Raw genomic sequence first — 15907 nt, 5'->3', positions numbered from 1 at the left:
ATTGTGCAACTTTTGTTGTGAAAAATGAACTCTGTATACACCTAGTTGCTTTTACTGTTTGAATGTTACATGAAATATTGAGGTCAAACAAATGCTCTTACTAACTCATGCACTGTACTTCTCACTACAGCCCAGGCTGCTTTTCAGTTTGCTATAGCTTCACCAGACATTGCCTGGCAATGGATCCCAACAATGTCCTCTGTTTTCATGCTCACGTCTTGGTAATTGCCCCACAACTAACCCATTGCTCCAACTGTTTGCTCTTAACTCATGACTGCAACTCATGGCCTTCTCGCCATGACTGTCTACTTCCTGGTTCTCACTGGCCTGTTGGTCTGGTTATATAGCCTTGGCATGGACCACATAGAAAATGCTGCAGCCCTCCTAGAAAACACCACATCATAGTCATTATTTACCAGCGATTGCATAGCAATGGGTGTCTCTTTCAGTTATTATGTCACAGTATTCATTCACTTGACTTAGATTCTGAAATCTTTGCAATTTAGTTTTCTTCCTTTTAGCTGATATTTTTTAATGTTTATCATACCATGTTTTATGATATTTAACTTTTAATACCCTAAACTCTCTTTTTCCAGGGGAGGTGATCTGAATTTAAATGGTCGTAGCCCATCATCAGGTGTCCTGGACCAATTGCCATCTGATCTACTTGGTGGTGGCAACAACCATCGTGATGATCTTGATTTTGATTATCCCGATTTGGCTAGTCAGACTCGCAGTGAAGATGATAAAGGGAGCTACATCAAGGGTCATCCAAGGTGTGATTCTTTGCTTCATGTCACTATCCACTGTGAAAAGAGGAGTTTGATACATTCCTTTATGCAACTTATAAACCTGCTGTCATATCACTGAAGTGGACATACTAACATGCCATTATAAGAAACCTCATGTATACATTTAATTGCATAGGTATAAATATTTTATGTAAGTCATCTTGTGCTTATCTCCAAATTAGATCAATTCCTGTTGACATAATGATTTCGCTTACTATCACAATTTGATGGTACAACATAGAATTCCTCCGTCTTTCAGGTCACAGACTTTCAATACAACAAATAAATCTAGTTGGGAAACTTTGGCACAGCATAGACTGATAGCCCGTCTGTACACCATTTACAAGGCATACACCAGGAGACCAGCTTGGAAAGCGATAAGGGATAGACTTCTTAAACCATGCTATCTGAGTAGGGACGATCATATTTGGAAAGTTAGGAGTAGGAAACAAAGAACAGATGTTGGCAAATATTTCTTTGTAAATAGGACCATAGAAGATTGGAACAGTTTACCTGCAGCATACTAGCACCTTTCCCCTGTAAATTAAACATTTGTAGGAAGAGGGTTAGGGAAGCATTTACAAGTAAAGATTCCTTAGGAGGAATGTGAATGGAAAACTTGTTGGATTTGCACTGTGTGTACCTTCTTTATTACATGTATTTTGTTTTGTATTTTTTTCCTTTATGTATAGTCTTTCCTTGTCTGCATCAGTGGAAGATCTACTGCCATTAATAATAATGATAACAACAACAATAATACATTCCCACCACTGCAAAGTGTTGCAAAATATTAACAAAATGATTAAAAATAAAATAAAATCAATTACTATATGAAAATATATTCTTATAGGCAACTGCAATGTGAATTTGTAATTCCCTCAGTACTAATAGTTTCCTCCTCATCCATACAGGTTTATTAAATCTCAGTATGCCGGTAAGAAGGCAGCACCGGGGAGTCATTCTAGTCGAGCATATATTGAGACTCGCAACTCAGAGAAGTCAGACTATGGAGCTAAGTCATCTGCCCTATCAGATACAAGTGAAGCTCCATCTCTAGGTGAGTTCATGAGTTGTCAGTATATAGTATTGCTCTTACAATTTAGTTATGCTCAAACTGGGCCTCATTTTGTATATCAATATGTTTGCACCAGGGGCTGTGAAAGTGTTTTGAAACTCTGCTCTGTATATTCCTGTCATTAAAACAAACTTGGCTCTAGGCTTCCACAAATCTGAAACTTAAGGATACAAAAATTAATGACATAAGAACTTTTATTCTCTAAGCACACGTCTTTCATGTTAATACAAGGTGTTCTCAGAGAACTGCATAATTGGTTAGTTGTTTCACACTATTCTCTATCATTGTCTCTTAGAAGATGACTGTCACTTAGCTAGCCAGATTGCTAGTTACTCAAATGTTCCTTACTGTCTTCATAAGAGCCTGACACTTGACAGTATCCATACCCAGCTGAATCTAGTTCACACCCTCTCACCTAATTTTTGTTATAGCCACTTAAATATTAGCTTCCCATTTCCCAAATGATCTTTTCCTTTTAGGTTTTCTGGCTAAAATTTTATATATATTTCTCATCTCCTTCATGCATGCTACATGTTCCACTGGTCTCATTTTTCATGGTTTAATAATTGTAATAATGTAAAGTGAAAACTGAAGATTCAGAGGGATGACAGTAGGATGGACAAACAAAATGTACAGGAAAATGACAAGGGGATGAAGAAGGGAAGAAGATGGAGGTACATAACAGGATAAATGAAAGAATAAAGGGGTGAGGAAACAAGGGAGAAAGGGAGGCAGGAAGGTAGAAAGAAATAATAATGGGAAGGACAAAGGAAGGAATAGCAAGGAATAGAGAAGGAAGTAGGGTAGGATGTAATAGCAAGAAATTTTGACTTTCCATTGAATTTTCAACAGGCATTGTACTTGCAGAGAAATAATCTCTAATGGGGAAAATGAATAATGAATGAAGCCTGACAAGTAACAAGAATCCAAGAGTATGCCACTTTTCTTATAGAAATTTCAGTAATAAAGCAGCAACCTATAGAAACACCGAGAAAGATCAACCGAATATGTTTTCCTAATAGAAGAAATACAATAAATATGACACCAAAGTCAAATGCACATAGTTTCAATGTTTCCATCTTCCATTGGAGTCATTCCAGAAAATCTCTATGGTAACAGCAAGCAGCCAAAGCTGCAAAAGAACATTTACAACCAGTTAATAATAACAAACACTTCTATAACCTGCAGCTTATTGTAGAATATGATTCCATTACAGTAAAGATAATTGTATTTTACACAGAATTAATTAAAAAATACTGTATACAATTATTTTATGTATGTAAATTGATAAATATTGTCTTCATCAGTCATTGTCTTCTGCTTCCATGATCATGTCATTGCCTGTTCTGTACCATCTCACAACTGAACTTCAACTGGACACTCACTGTCTGTGACTAACTATGACTCGGCTGGTGGCCTCATTGTATACCCTCAGCACGGACCACATAGAAAGAACCACTCCCAGCAATCTCTTCAATTGTTGTGCGCCTATCCATTGTCGTAGATATACGTTTATCAAATTTTTACCAAGCAGTGGCTCTCTTTTTCAGTCATCATGTCACAATATTTTATTTTAAGGTGCTTGATCCATCCCATACCCACCAGTTATTAGTATGTATATAAGCTTATTTTAAATATATTTCTGTGTCATTCACTGAAGAATAATTGGAACAAGCTGTGTAATTGCATCAAAGCATGAATTTGTCACATTGAATTAAAAACAATTTAATTTTAATTAATGCTTTATTTGCAGCATCACATGTTCGTAGGGTGCGTGTTCCCTCGCAGGCATCAGATGTAGACCAGTTTCTGGATGACCTGTTCATGCCCGTATTGGATGGTAATTTGGATGAGCTGTCTGATGCCCGCTCACTGGCTGCATCCATTAAGGGTGGTGGGGAGTTGAGTAAGAAGCAGAGTGAACAGCAAAGAATACGCAGACTGTCCAGTAGCAGCAGTTTGGTTGACGATGAGGTGGCTACTCTCACAGGATCATCTGCCACATCAACGCTCAGGTATATGCAACAGAGAAGCTGGTCAGGTGTATTGCAGTACTTGTGTTTTACGGTGCAACCAAAGGGAACGCACATTTCATTAAATTTATAACTTTTTGGGATTTGACACCATTTAACTTAAAGGTAGTTACGACAAGAACATTTCAGAGAAACATGCTGCCTCCACAGTGAAATGTAAATATTATAATAATCTGCAAAATTCCTAAAAGTGTTCTTTGTAATAGATATTTGTAGTATACAAAGTATACAAATATACAAAAATTATTATGTTTAATACAATATAGCACTAGGACTTAAATAATAATGTGGGTGCTACAATATTTCTTGTTCTTTGAGGTGATTATTACAGGTATGTGAAAAGAACAAAATGATAATTCCTCTCTCTTATCATCAGTAACATTACCTGAGCCGAGGAGTTAAAGTTTCTTAAAGTTACATAACCTCTTCTACTCTCAACCAACTGCTAATTAAGGTAGTCTTATATGAATGGAAGACCTGCCCTCTGTTTTCTGTGTGCTTGCAAGCATGGATCATACATATTCCATTCATTATTTATGTGCACTCAAAAATTCCACCGCCATTCTATCTGTAATTCATTGCATGTACATGTGAAAATAAATGCAATTACTTATATCAGTCTTGAGTAACTGATGTAACTCGGCTGCACCATAGCTCAAGCAGTTAGTCACTGGCTTCCCACCCCCATCAGCCTGGGTTCGATCGCGGGTCTCATCAAGTGGGATTTGTGGTGGACAAAGTGACGCTGGGGCTGGTTTTCTCCGAGTACTTCGGTTTACCCTGCCAATCTTCATTCCACCAATTGCTCCACAATAACCCTCACCTATCATCTGGGGCTGGTACAATAGGCCAGAAGTGGCTGCAGTACAAGGGACTTAGTCCCACCCCACTAGCAATAAAAAAACTGATGTAACTCATGAAACAGTTTAAATTGCACAAATATTTACATACATACACTACATCACTGATAGTTCTAAAATCAATGATTGGAATAATGCAACTTCTTGATGTTAGATATGTAAGCAATTTTTATGAATCAACAATTATACTTAAATGTAAAATTCATGTCAAGGCAGTGGCATGTAAACACAAAAGTGTTTACTTTTCCGTCAGATGACATGTTTACATTGCCACACTTATCTATTTTGACAGCTAGACAGGCTCTGTACTATCTGCAATTCCTGTATCTATGACTTTACACTAGTAGCACAAATCTCATCTCATTATATTTTCAAACAGTCACAAACTGAGATAATGTAACAGATTTCACCAATATGTACTCATAACAGAAAGGTTTGAAGTTAGCTCTTTCTAAAGGCGCGTCCACATTGCTTGTGCTCATGCTCGTGCTCGTGCTCACCAGGCTTGTGCTCATAGGGAGACTCGTCTGGCTGTTACTTTTGCTCGTAAATCTTCATCCAAACTACTTCAGTTGCTTGCCATGCTTCGGTGTGTGAGGATCCGTATATTTATTTGTAGTGTGTGTAGGCTGTAGTCATGATTTAATTTATTGGCTATAGTTTTTAAATTAAAAATTTAAAATTTGCTTGTCTAATGACTTGTCATATCATCCACATTACTTGTGAGCATAGTGAGTCACATGAGCATGAGCACAAGTAATGTGGACACGCCTTAAGGGACCAAACACAGTAGGTGTCCCTCACTTGCCTGAGGATGAAAAGAGATCCATTTTCTGAAACATTGTGTTCCCTAGATATTTGGAATACTGGATGATGGACAAAGGCCAAAAACCAAATAATTCTGAGGAAGGAATATTGTTAGTTTGGTTAGGTTTATTCTATACAGTATTTTCTCTTTGTGCTTCAGTATTGTAAACAGTGCTGAAGTTAATCCATACCAACTTTTCCACTTGTAGACTAGCTACCAACTTAATGTAGACAAATTATTTCAAGTTTCATATTCAACTCTAAGCCATAATTATCATTTTTCAAAATTTTTCAGCCAGTGATAACTGAAACACAGCAGATGATTTATGTTACAAAATTTGTTATTATTGTTTTGTCCTTCAGGTGGCCAAGTGGCAGGGATCAGCGAGTGGAGAATGTTGATGACTACATAACTGACCTATTCAAACCAATATTCATTAATGCCAGCTTAGAGCGCCTCACCAAGGCTGCTACATTGGCGGGAGCTATCAAGGGTGGTGGTGGAATGGATTCCCACCAGGTGAAATAGAACTAGCTTTCTTATATAACCCCATCTAACATAACTTACATGATTTCCAAAGGGAAAATTAGAGTTCAGGTATTATAATTTCAGAATATGCTCTTGTAACAATATGATAGAGCATTTTTTGCTATTAAGTCTCCAAGCTTTTGTGATAAATTTTCCATTGCTTTTCGCAGACACGCTGAAGTCTAAGTTTAGCATTTATTAAGGGACAGTACAATATAAATATTCAAATACTGAAACAGATTAAGAATTCTGGTTTGAGTAATTTATTAAGTCTCATTTAAACAAACAACAGACAAATCACTAGTCAGTCTTCCTTGCTAAGAGGGTTACTTCACTCAGTGTTTATTTTCTGTGGTGTCAATCCAGTTATCTGTGTTAAATTTCCTCTGTGCAAGGTTTTCATCAGTTCAGTTTTAAAATTTGTTGTGTTTCAGAGGAACCATAACTTAATGTTTTGCTGATATGTTGACATTCATTTAATTACATGAGTGAATTAATTAATGATGTGATGTGACATGATTTGAATGAGAAAGGAAAGAGACAGAGTAAAAAAAAAGATTATTAATTATGTTTCGAGTGCTGGAGACCTGTGGTCTAGGGATAAGTCACAGGCCTTTCATGCAGAAGGTCTTTAGTTCAAAATCAGCCAGATCTGAATGTGAGGAACACGAGGTCCTCAACATAATTTTGATCCTATGTTGAGCTGTAGATCTCACTGTCTTCATAAATATTCCTGTTATTAGGAGCACAATGGAAGTTGTACCATTTGTGTACCCTCAGAGAAGTATGTCTGGACATCACCTTCCCCCTAAACAGGCCATTGGAGGGGCAGGATAGTTGAAACAGCAACTGAAGGCATATGCCATCACAGCATAGAACATTTAAATTGAGTGCAAATAACAAATTTTGTTTTCATGATCTGTGCATTCAGTCACAGAATACAAGCTTTGTTTTTTATTTTTGGATCATTATACATATAAGTGTGTTCATTTTAATTTCAGTTTTATCCTCTTAACAAATATTAATTTCAAATATTCTTTATTTTCAGACACCTCAAAGTCAGACAACAGCTGCATTTGGCTTTACACCCATAGCCAACATGACATCACCAACCCCAGTTATGATGTCAGGGATGATGTCCCCACCACCTATGATGATGCCAACAATCCCCCTCTACACCCCTGCAGGTATGTTGTCATGTAATATATTTCTATAATGATATATTATGAAATAATTGGAGCATGCAACAAATGTGAAGGGAAGAGTCAAAGTGACAGAGATTGAACAATAATATTAAAATAGATTATATAGAAATGTGACATAAAGGTGTAAACTGGATGATCCTGCTCAAGTTAGGATCAGAGGCAGGCTCTTGTGCATGATAGTCACCCTTCAGCTGGGGGTTTCTTGAACAACTGAGAGACTATCTGCTACTGAATGAGGGTTCTGCTCCATGAACTCAGTCTAATTATTTTGTTGGTATATATTGTCTGAACATCAGTGAAATAAAAATGAAATTTAGGTACTTGGTAAGTTCTGGGTAGCATTAAATATGTATTTTCATTTTTAAAATACCAGTGCTGAAAAGAGAAATAATAAAATATCTGGTAGTATAAAGCCATTATTTGATAAGAGGATATTAATCTCTCTTGCTTATTGGAAGAGAATTACGAATTTTTCAGATTACATTCTGTATGTACACCTCCAGAATATAAAAATAGTATCCATCTCCTTTCTATACGTACTAAGCGCAAGAAGTGATCGTTTTTTTATTCAAGTAAAAAAGAAATTGTGTTGATTTCTTATCAGCAGCCTCATACAGTTTCTTTGTGGTGACTGGAAAGACTAACAGCCAGGATAGAGGGTAGATTTTTATTATGAAAGGGATGTCGAATTCATAGAGTAAATTGGAGGATCAAAGGGCAATGAATTCCATACTCTGTTTTCTACTTACACTCCTTTCGTCTTGTGTGTCTGCAGTGTTGTATTTGGATTGAAGTTCTTGCTTTGATATTTGTTCAGGCTTTTTGGATGCTTTCTTTCCTACTTATTGTAAATAGTGACCTTTCTGGTGTAGTAGAATGTCTGCTTGGGTTTTACTGTGCTTCCAAAGCAAGTTTGTGTTGTCTGTATATTTTGTTCTGTTTTATGAAAAAGTATGAGGATTAAATTATAAATACAAACAATGTCCAAAAATCCTGTCTACTTTTCTATCAAGATCGTAAAGTTCTCTTTGCTTTCAATCCTTTCTACATATTCTTATCCAGTCTAAGATAAATATACAAGTACAATTTAATGCCATGCCTGTGTTACCTAAAATAATTTGTGAGCACATTATATCATATAATTATGAAAATTGTAGGCTGTTGCACCCTGAATTCATGCTGTCTGCTCTTGCTTCCCTTCCATTTTTAACTGGTAACATAATTTTTGTTAAAGAAATTGTAATAGTTTTTTATGTGGTGCAGTTCATTAATGTACCATGTTTTGTGTTTTATGTTGTCTTTACATAGGTACTGGGGAGGTGACAGTTCTTATCTGAATCTACTGGATGGATATAAATTCAGTTTATGTGGAGATCTGTATGAAATTTGTCAAGGAATTTTCAGATTTGATGCATATCTGCTAGTCATGGTGCCCATTTTATAGGAAGTCTCTTAATTTATCAGACTTCTCGAGAAAAATGGTTCAGAATAGAACAGAAATCTAGTACATGGCATATAGTTTATTAATATATGTATGTTTTATGTATTTTAATGAACTGAATATTTAATGAAAATACAAAGTGAAATCATTTTGTACTCCATGCAGTGAGAAATCTATAATGTGACTGGCTCTAAAGCGATGTATTTATGTACGCAATAAACAAATTGCCAGTCATCTGGCTGTAAAATTGAAGTTCTGTCATAACAGTCATAATTAAAAGAAACCAATATGGAAAATTGTATTTTGACATTTTATTGTCAATTAATAAGTGTGCAATGAAACATTATGGTTCTTAATCCCTGCATATCCAGTTGGTTATCATGTAACATTATTTGCATTGATACCAAGCAAGTTTGCACACAGTAGAATTTCTGATTTGTATTCAGGAAGTGACCAAATCTCAGCCATAATATTGACTGTCCTGACTGAGGGTTTTCATCATTTTCCTCAGAAATTTCATGTAAAATTCTGGGACAGCACCTCAAATTAAGCCAGGAGGAATTTCCTTCCACAAACTTTTTAATTCATTAATCACTAATGATCCTACCATTCAACATTAGAATTCTGAGATGCTGAGAGCATCAGTAAATCAACCACACACAAATAAATAAATAAATTCAGGGCATTGACAATTTATGTAATTCTCACTACTTTCTACAGAACATATCTACACCTCTCCTAACTTCACTGACTTCAGAGAACAGTTCATATCATACAGATATAAAATGGTATGGTAATAACTAAAATTTTGGGCCACACCATAGCTCAAGCGGTTAGTCGCTGACTCCCCACTGTGGCGGCCCAGGTTCGATCCTGGGTATGGTCAAGTGGGATTTGTGGTGGACAAAGTGGCGCTGGGGCAGGTTTTCTCCGAGTACTTCGGTTTCCCCTGCCAATCTTCATTCCACCAATTGCTCCACAATCACCCTCAACTATTATCTGGGGCTGGTACAATAGGCCAGATGTGGCTGCAGTGCAAGGGACTTAGTCCCACCCCACTAGCATTAAAAAAACTAAAATTTCAAGTACAGAATATATTCCCTCTTTAGAAGTGTACTTTATCTAATATCCTGACTTCTCCTCATTCCCAAGTATGTTTGTGTGAACTAGCCTAACCAGGTGCTTTCTCTTCTATGTCCTGCATGTTTGTTTGTTTCTTTGTTTGGCTGTCCTGTCTTATCATCACTGGGGTGGCTATTCAGCCCAGTCATCTGGTAGCTTAACATACATGGGTCCTGCAGGGGGCATGACTGGTGCTGCTCAAGCTATGGCTGCCATGCCACAATTCTACTCAGCTCCGATGTCTGCAGATCAAGCTGGCTTTATGCCAATCCCAATATACAACATGCAAGGTACAGTAGATGCTTGCACAGTATTGACTGCATAGTACTGGTAGTATTGAAAGATTTTTTATGCAACCATTAATCATTTGGTGAGTTAATGAAAATGGGAGCCACAGAAAAGTACAGTTGTGTGCAGAGATATCAGTACTGACAAGTGTTCATATCAACAATCCAGTATTTATATAGTTCAAAAATCATTTCAAAGCACATTACTTTGAACACAAATTTATGTTATAATCTTAGAAAAAATATGTGTTTGGAGATTCAGCCAGTCGTGAATCACTTACTACATTAAATTAGACTAAATCAGTACTGGAAAAAAATATGAATTATATAGTCTCTTGATGTAGAAAGGACCAAATGTTTCATCATATAGATGCTGTACAGTGTGGAATATATATGAGTATTTATTAAATCCATAACTGCCAGTTGTATTTCCAGTTGAGTTCTCCTTCCCAGTCCAAATTAAACAAATGAAAATCTCAGATGGAGATTATGCTATATGTCTGTCTGCCTTATGTCATAAATTCCAGGTTATGAATTGTGCCCAGATCGGCAGGACATTACATGCATCACAATAAGTATTTTTACTCACTTCAGAGATATATGTTGCCAAAGAACCAAGTACATCACCTCTGTCTATAGCTCTTGCAGACTGCCATTCATTGGTTAGAGAGAAATTTGAATTTAGCAGTGAAATAAATTCAGGTTCATTGTTGACTGCACTGCAGATGTAATTTTAATTTCTGTTAAAATCAGGCAACAATAACAAATGATTTGTGTAAAAGCTTTCATGCATTTCTGTGCACATTTTGAGCATAACCCATGCATTGCAGTCCAGATATTTATTGGAGTGAAACGTTCTAGAAAGAAATGAAATTACATTTTATACCCAACAGATTTTTATGACCTCCAAGTTTTGAGGTAGTTAAACAAAAGGTCTTTTTTCATTACTGGTTTATTAGATAGCTCAAGAACTGTTTAGCTAATCTTGGTAAAATTTTGTATTTATGCCCAATTTTGTCAGTGGTCAGGCCTGTCTGTCTGTCTGTGACTTATTGCCAGCAAATAAACCATTGGCTAATTTTTTCAAAATTTGATAAAGAAGACTTTCAATAAAATTATTTCTTTTTATTTTGATTTTCAACCATGTTGATCCATAAGAAAATCTAATTTAGTCAAAGTCATAAATGAACTTTTTCATCTATGTTACAAGATATAAATTAAATTTTATAAACAGTCTGCATGTAAGCTTAATGAACTCCAAGGAACACCACTGGGAATTCTGTGTACTACATCAAGAGTTACATCCTTTGCATTCTTCTTATCATTAGTATAATTATTATAACTACAGCCATCTAATGTGAGATAAAGTGTTTGAAGTGTGATCATAACTGAAGTTGCATTGTCAACTCTCATTTTACCTTGCAGCAAGCAAATGAAAAGTGAAACTGTGCAGTCAAACAGTGAGATAATTGAAGACTGATTTTTTTTTACATATTGCACTCAATTTCTTTCCATGTATTTTGTTTTCATGTGTAGATCTCTCATGTCTTTTCTTCTAATTATTGAATGTTTAATGTAGTTATGTATTAATCAGTTGAATCTTTTGTAAAGGAATATGCCTTTGAGCAGCTCTGTAAATATACATACATTTTTCATCTTTATAGTTAATATTTTTTCTGTTTGATGTTATCTTATGTTGCAGTTTCGTTTCAAAGTTGTAAATACGTTGTCTTCTCTTAGTTGTGTCTTCTGTGTATGTGATATTTACTGTATTTGTTCTTTATAGTATTTAATCCACCTACAAACCATCAGTACTAATGCAGCATTGTAAATCTCATGTAGTGATCTAATTGCAGAGCACATATTAATTTCCAAGTGATTAAAATTAAAGTTCTCAAAACTTCAATAATACAGCTTAATTGTATTCACAACACAGCAGACTGCACTAACCCAGAGGTTCCCAAAGTGTGGGGGGGGGGCACATCTCCCTGGTTGTTGTTCATAGGAAAAACTATTTTCAACAAAATATGGAGGAACATTTTTAAAATCCTCTGTTTGGTTGAAATAATTTAGCTTTCATACGATACTACAGAATTCAGACTCACAGAGCATGGGTGGTTTAGGAATTCAATGACAGTATAAGTTTATGTACCATTAGGGACTCAGCTTTGTGGCTGTGTGAGGACATCTAATTCATCTTGGTAGCTCAGAGTATGAAGACAAATATACTGAAGTGGCACCTTAAAATGAAACATTCAGAAATGAAAAACAAGATGGAAGAATACTTCCATAGAAAACTTGATGAAATTCGCATCCAGCAAAAGAGACTTCTTAATACTACTACTATAACATCCAAAACCCTTTTACCATTTTATTAAATCTCATACAGAATAGTACAGAACAAGGAGCCCCATACAGTCACTGAAAGTGTGATACTCCCAGCTGTAATAGACAAGGAACAAACAATGTTCAGTGAAAAATGTGTTCAGTAGCTTCATAATATACTGCTATCAAATAGGTCCCTCAAAGGATCGTTGATATATCAGAAAACTTAGAAAAACAGCTGATTGAGAAGTTGTGAAAAAACTTTTTTCAATACAAGTTGATGAAATGACTGGTTGTAATGATACTGGTCACTTGATAGCTCATGTGTGATACATTTAACATGCAACAGTTAATAAAGACATGCTTTTCTGCAAACCTGTAAAAAGAAGAAGAACAGGAAAAGCGCTCTTCAAAATTGTTGATGATTTCTCAAAAGAAAAAGTCTTAAATATTCAGACTGACTTGGATTGTACACAGATTTAGCAGGTACAATGGTGGGACATAAAGAAAAACTGTAGGCCATAATTAAAAAATCGATACCAGAACCTATGTGGACACACTGTATGATGCATTGTGTTACATTACATTGCATTGCATTCCATGGAACCAGAGTTAGTCAAAATGACTGTAAGATGTGGAATATGTCATATAAATACAACATATATTGCTGGCTATGGAGGAATTATACCCAGAACTGAGTGAAGTGATGGATACAGTTATTGAAACTATAAGCTACATAAAGACATGTCTATTGAAACAGAGATTTTTTTGCAGAAAATTGGGGCATGGTATCAGTCATTCTTGTTTTACTGTAATTCTCATTGGCTGTCAAGGAGAAACGTTATGACTCATGCTTACAACTTGCAAGAAGGATTAATACTGTTTCTAGAAGAAGAAAGTATAGTGTATTGTCATGTGTAGGTTGGTATGCATGATGAGAATGATGGGTTCTAGTTCAGATGATTGGATTTATTAGCACCTTGGTTACAGTCTCAATCACATTTAATTGTAGTGCTATCACTGATTTCACACTTTATAGTTTAATGTTGCACACGCACTAGGATTTTCCATCTTCACTAGTTGTCTCCTGGCAACGGATCTCAACACTGAAACTAGCATTTCAAAACACTATGAAGTCCTCTTGTCATTTTTGTTGAATCACTCTGGAACACAGCTGCACCTACTGAACTCAAAACTTAACTTCCCATGGTCGTCTCTTACTGAGAACTTAGTTGAACAGAACTGCACTTAAAAACTGAAACCTGTTCAAAATCAAAGTCAAAGTCAATGTCACATTGCGACTGATGGTCAATCAGTCAGTCAGTAAGTCTTGGTGTCAAGCCCCATCTGGGGTTCATGACCAGATATTTATTACTGTTTGACTCTCTAATGAGAGGATGAGCCTGTCTTTTGTATATGCTGCTGACCCTTGTGAGCACAGTCTTTCATGGGTCCAAGTCCTTTGGAACTCGTGACCATATTTTACTGCCTCAGGTTTGAGACTTCCCTTTTCATTTTCTCCTATGACTCACAAGGTCACAATGGGGGTATTCGACTCTGCCTCCACATGGGTCTGTAACTGTTGTTATATAGCCTCTGCACCGACCATGCAGAAAACACAGCTTCTGTTGTTGAAACTGTTTACCAAATCATTACATAGCAACGGTCATGATACAGACCCCATAGAAAGCCATTCACATGATAGCTATCTTGCCAGCCCTTTGGCACGCTGACTGTTGCCTAGTAACGAGCTATAAACATTCATCCTATTGTTGAATGTGCTTACACAAGGAGATTTTAACTGTGCTGTTGCCTAGCTACACACGTTACAGTATGATGAACATTTTCGTCGTGAATATTTTGTTTCTGAGTTAATATTCTTAAGTTATATTTTTGAGAAATTCAGTACATCAAACACAAGTATGTAAGGGAATGATACTAACATCATTGTAGTGACTGATAAAGTGAAGGCATCTGTTGGGAAATTGGGCTTGTGAGTCAGAAAGCTATAAGGAAGAAATTTGGAAATATATATTTGTTCGAAGGATTTTGTGGAGGAAAACAGTATGGAAATATGTGGCGCTAGAATTGATCAGTGTTTGATTGATTGATTGATTTATTTAACATCCATAACTGTTACATTATGTACAATTGGACAAGTCAGTTTTTTAAAAAAATATATGAGATTAAACATCACATCAAATGACTAATAATATAAAAAACCATAGAAAAATAACACAATAAATCCTTTAAATATGATAAAACAGTGGATGAGTATAATAAGGCAACAAAAGCTAAACTATAAATTACATGCAATATCTAAAATAAATTACCTAAGTATCTTTGTTCTATTATTAAGCTAATTCTTGTAAAAATATTCTTGAAGGGAATAAAAAGCTTTGCACAACAAGTAATCCTTTAATTGACACTTAAAAACCTTGAACTCTTGAATACTTCTTATTTGAGAGGGCAAGTTATTATACAATCTTATTCCCATGTTAATCACACTCCTTTTACAACGTGAGGTGTTACATGGTTGGACATACAAATTCTGCTTATGTACTGTGTTATAACCGTGCACATCTGAATACGAGATGTTATATATCCTATTTTTCCTTAAAAAACACAACGTCTCAAAGATATACAATGAAGTTAAGGTTAAAATTTTAAATTCACCAAAAAATTCTCTACATGATATCCTGTTATTGACTCTTTTGATCAGTCTTAAACATTTTTTTTGGATTTTAAATACAGTTTGAATGCCCTTTTGACCACAGCCCCAAAAAATAATACCATATCTCAATAAAGATTCAAATTTCGCAAAATACACACTTCTCAAAATTGGAAGACTGACCAAATCTCGTAAGGATTTGATAAGATAGATGGTTTTGTTTAATTTTTGAACTAAATGGTGAATGTGAGAGGACCAACTTAAATTCTCTGTAATATATATACCTAAAAATTTTAAATTAGCTGTGTATGTTATTTTCTTATTATTCAAATAAAGTTCCGGTTTATCAATTTGACGGGGACCACGTCCCTGAAAAAAGAGTGCTTTTGTCTTTTCAATATTAATAATAAGATGATTTACCGCGAACCAATTTTCTAATTGATGCATAGAAACTATAGTTTTATCATTTAAAGATTTAAGATTTTTGTCAATAATTAGTATATTGGTGTCATCTGCAAATAAAACAACTTTCGCTTCATGAACAGCTTTAGGCAAATCGTTTATAAACATTAAAAACAAAAGAGGTCCCAGAACCGAACCCTGAGGAACACCGTACTTTATTTCCTTACACGAAGAGGAGAATGATTTTTGATTTGGAGACTTGGCATCAACATGGTCAATTTCTACAAACTGGGATCTACCCGTAAGATATGATCTCATCAAAGAGAGTGAAATTCCTCTAAACCCATAAAGTTCCAATT

General features: G+C 35.5%; 1 protein-coding gene across 1 annotated transcript in view; it reads left to right on the top strand.

The window, feature by feature from the left end:
• Positions 1-15907, top strand: part of LOC111867697 (unconventional myosin-XV) — a 177236-nt gene that overhangs the window by 73138 nt on the left and 88191 nt on the right. The window contains exons 25-30 of the mRNA XM_033752782.1: positions 597-776; positions 1703-1848; positions 3620-3881; positions 5930-6086; positions 7144-7282; positions 10004-10153. Coding sequence (XP_033608673.1) covers positions 597-776; positions 1703-1848; positions 3620-3881; positions 5930-6086; positions 7144-7282; positions 10004-10153 — 1034 coding nt within the window. The remainder of the gene's footprint in view (positions 1-596; positions 777-1702; positions 1849-3619; positions 3882-5929; positions 6087-7143; positions 7283-10003; positions 10154-15907) is intronic.

Source organism: Cryptotermes secundus, unplaced genomic scaffold (genome assembly GCF_002891405.2).
Source record: "Cryptotermes secundus unplaced genomic scaffold, Csec_1.0 scaffold1076, whole genome shotgun sequence".
Classification (NCBI taxonomy): domain Eukaryota; kingdom Metazoa; phylum Arthropoda; class Insecta; order Blattodea; family Kalotermitidae; genus Cryptotermes; species Cryptotermes secundus.
Note: the sequence above shows the minus strand (reverse complement) of the source record. Positions and strands in the feature narration are given on the sequence as shown.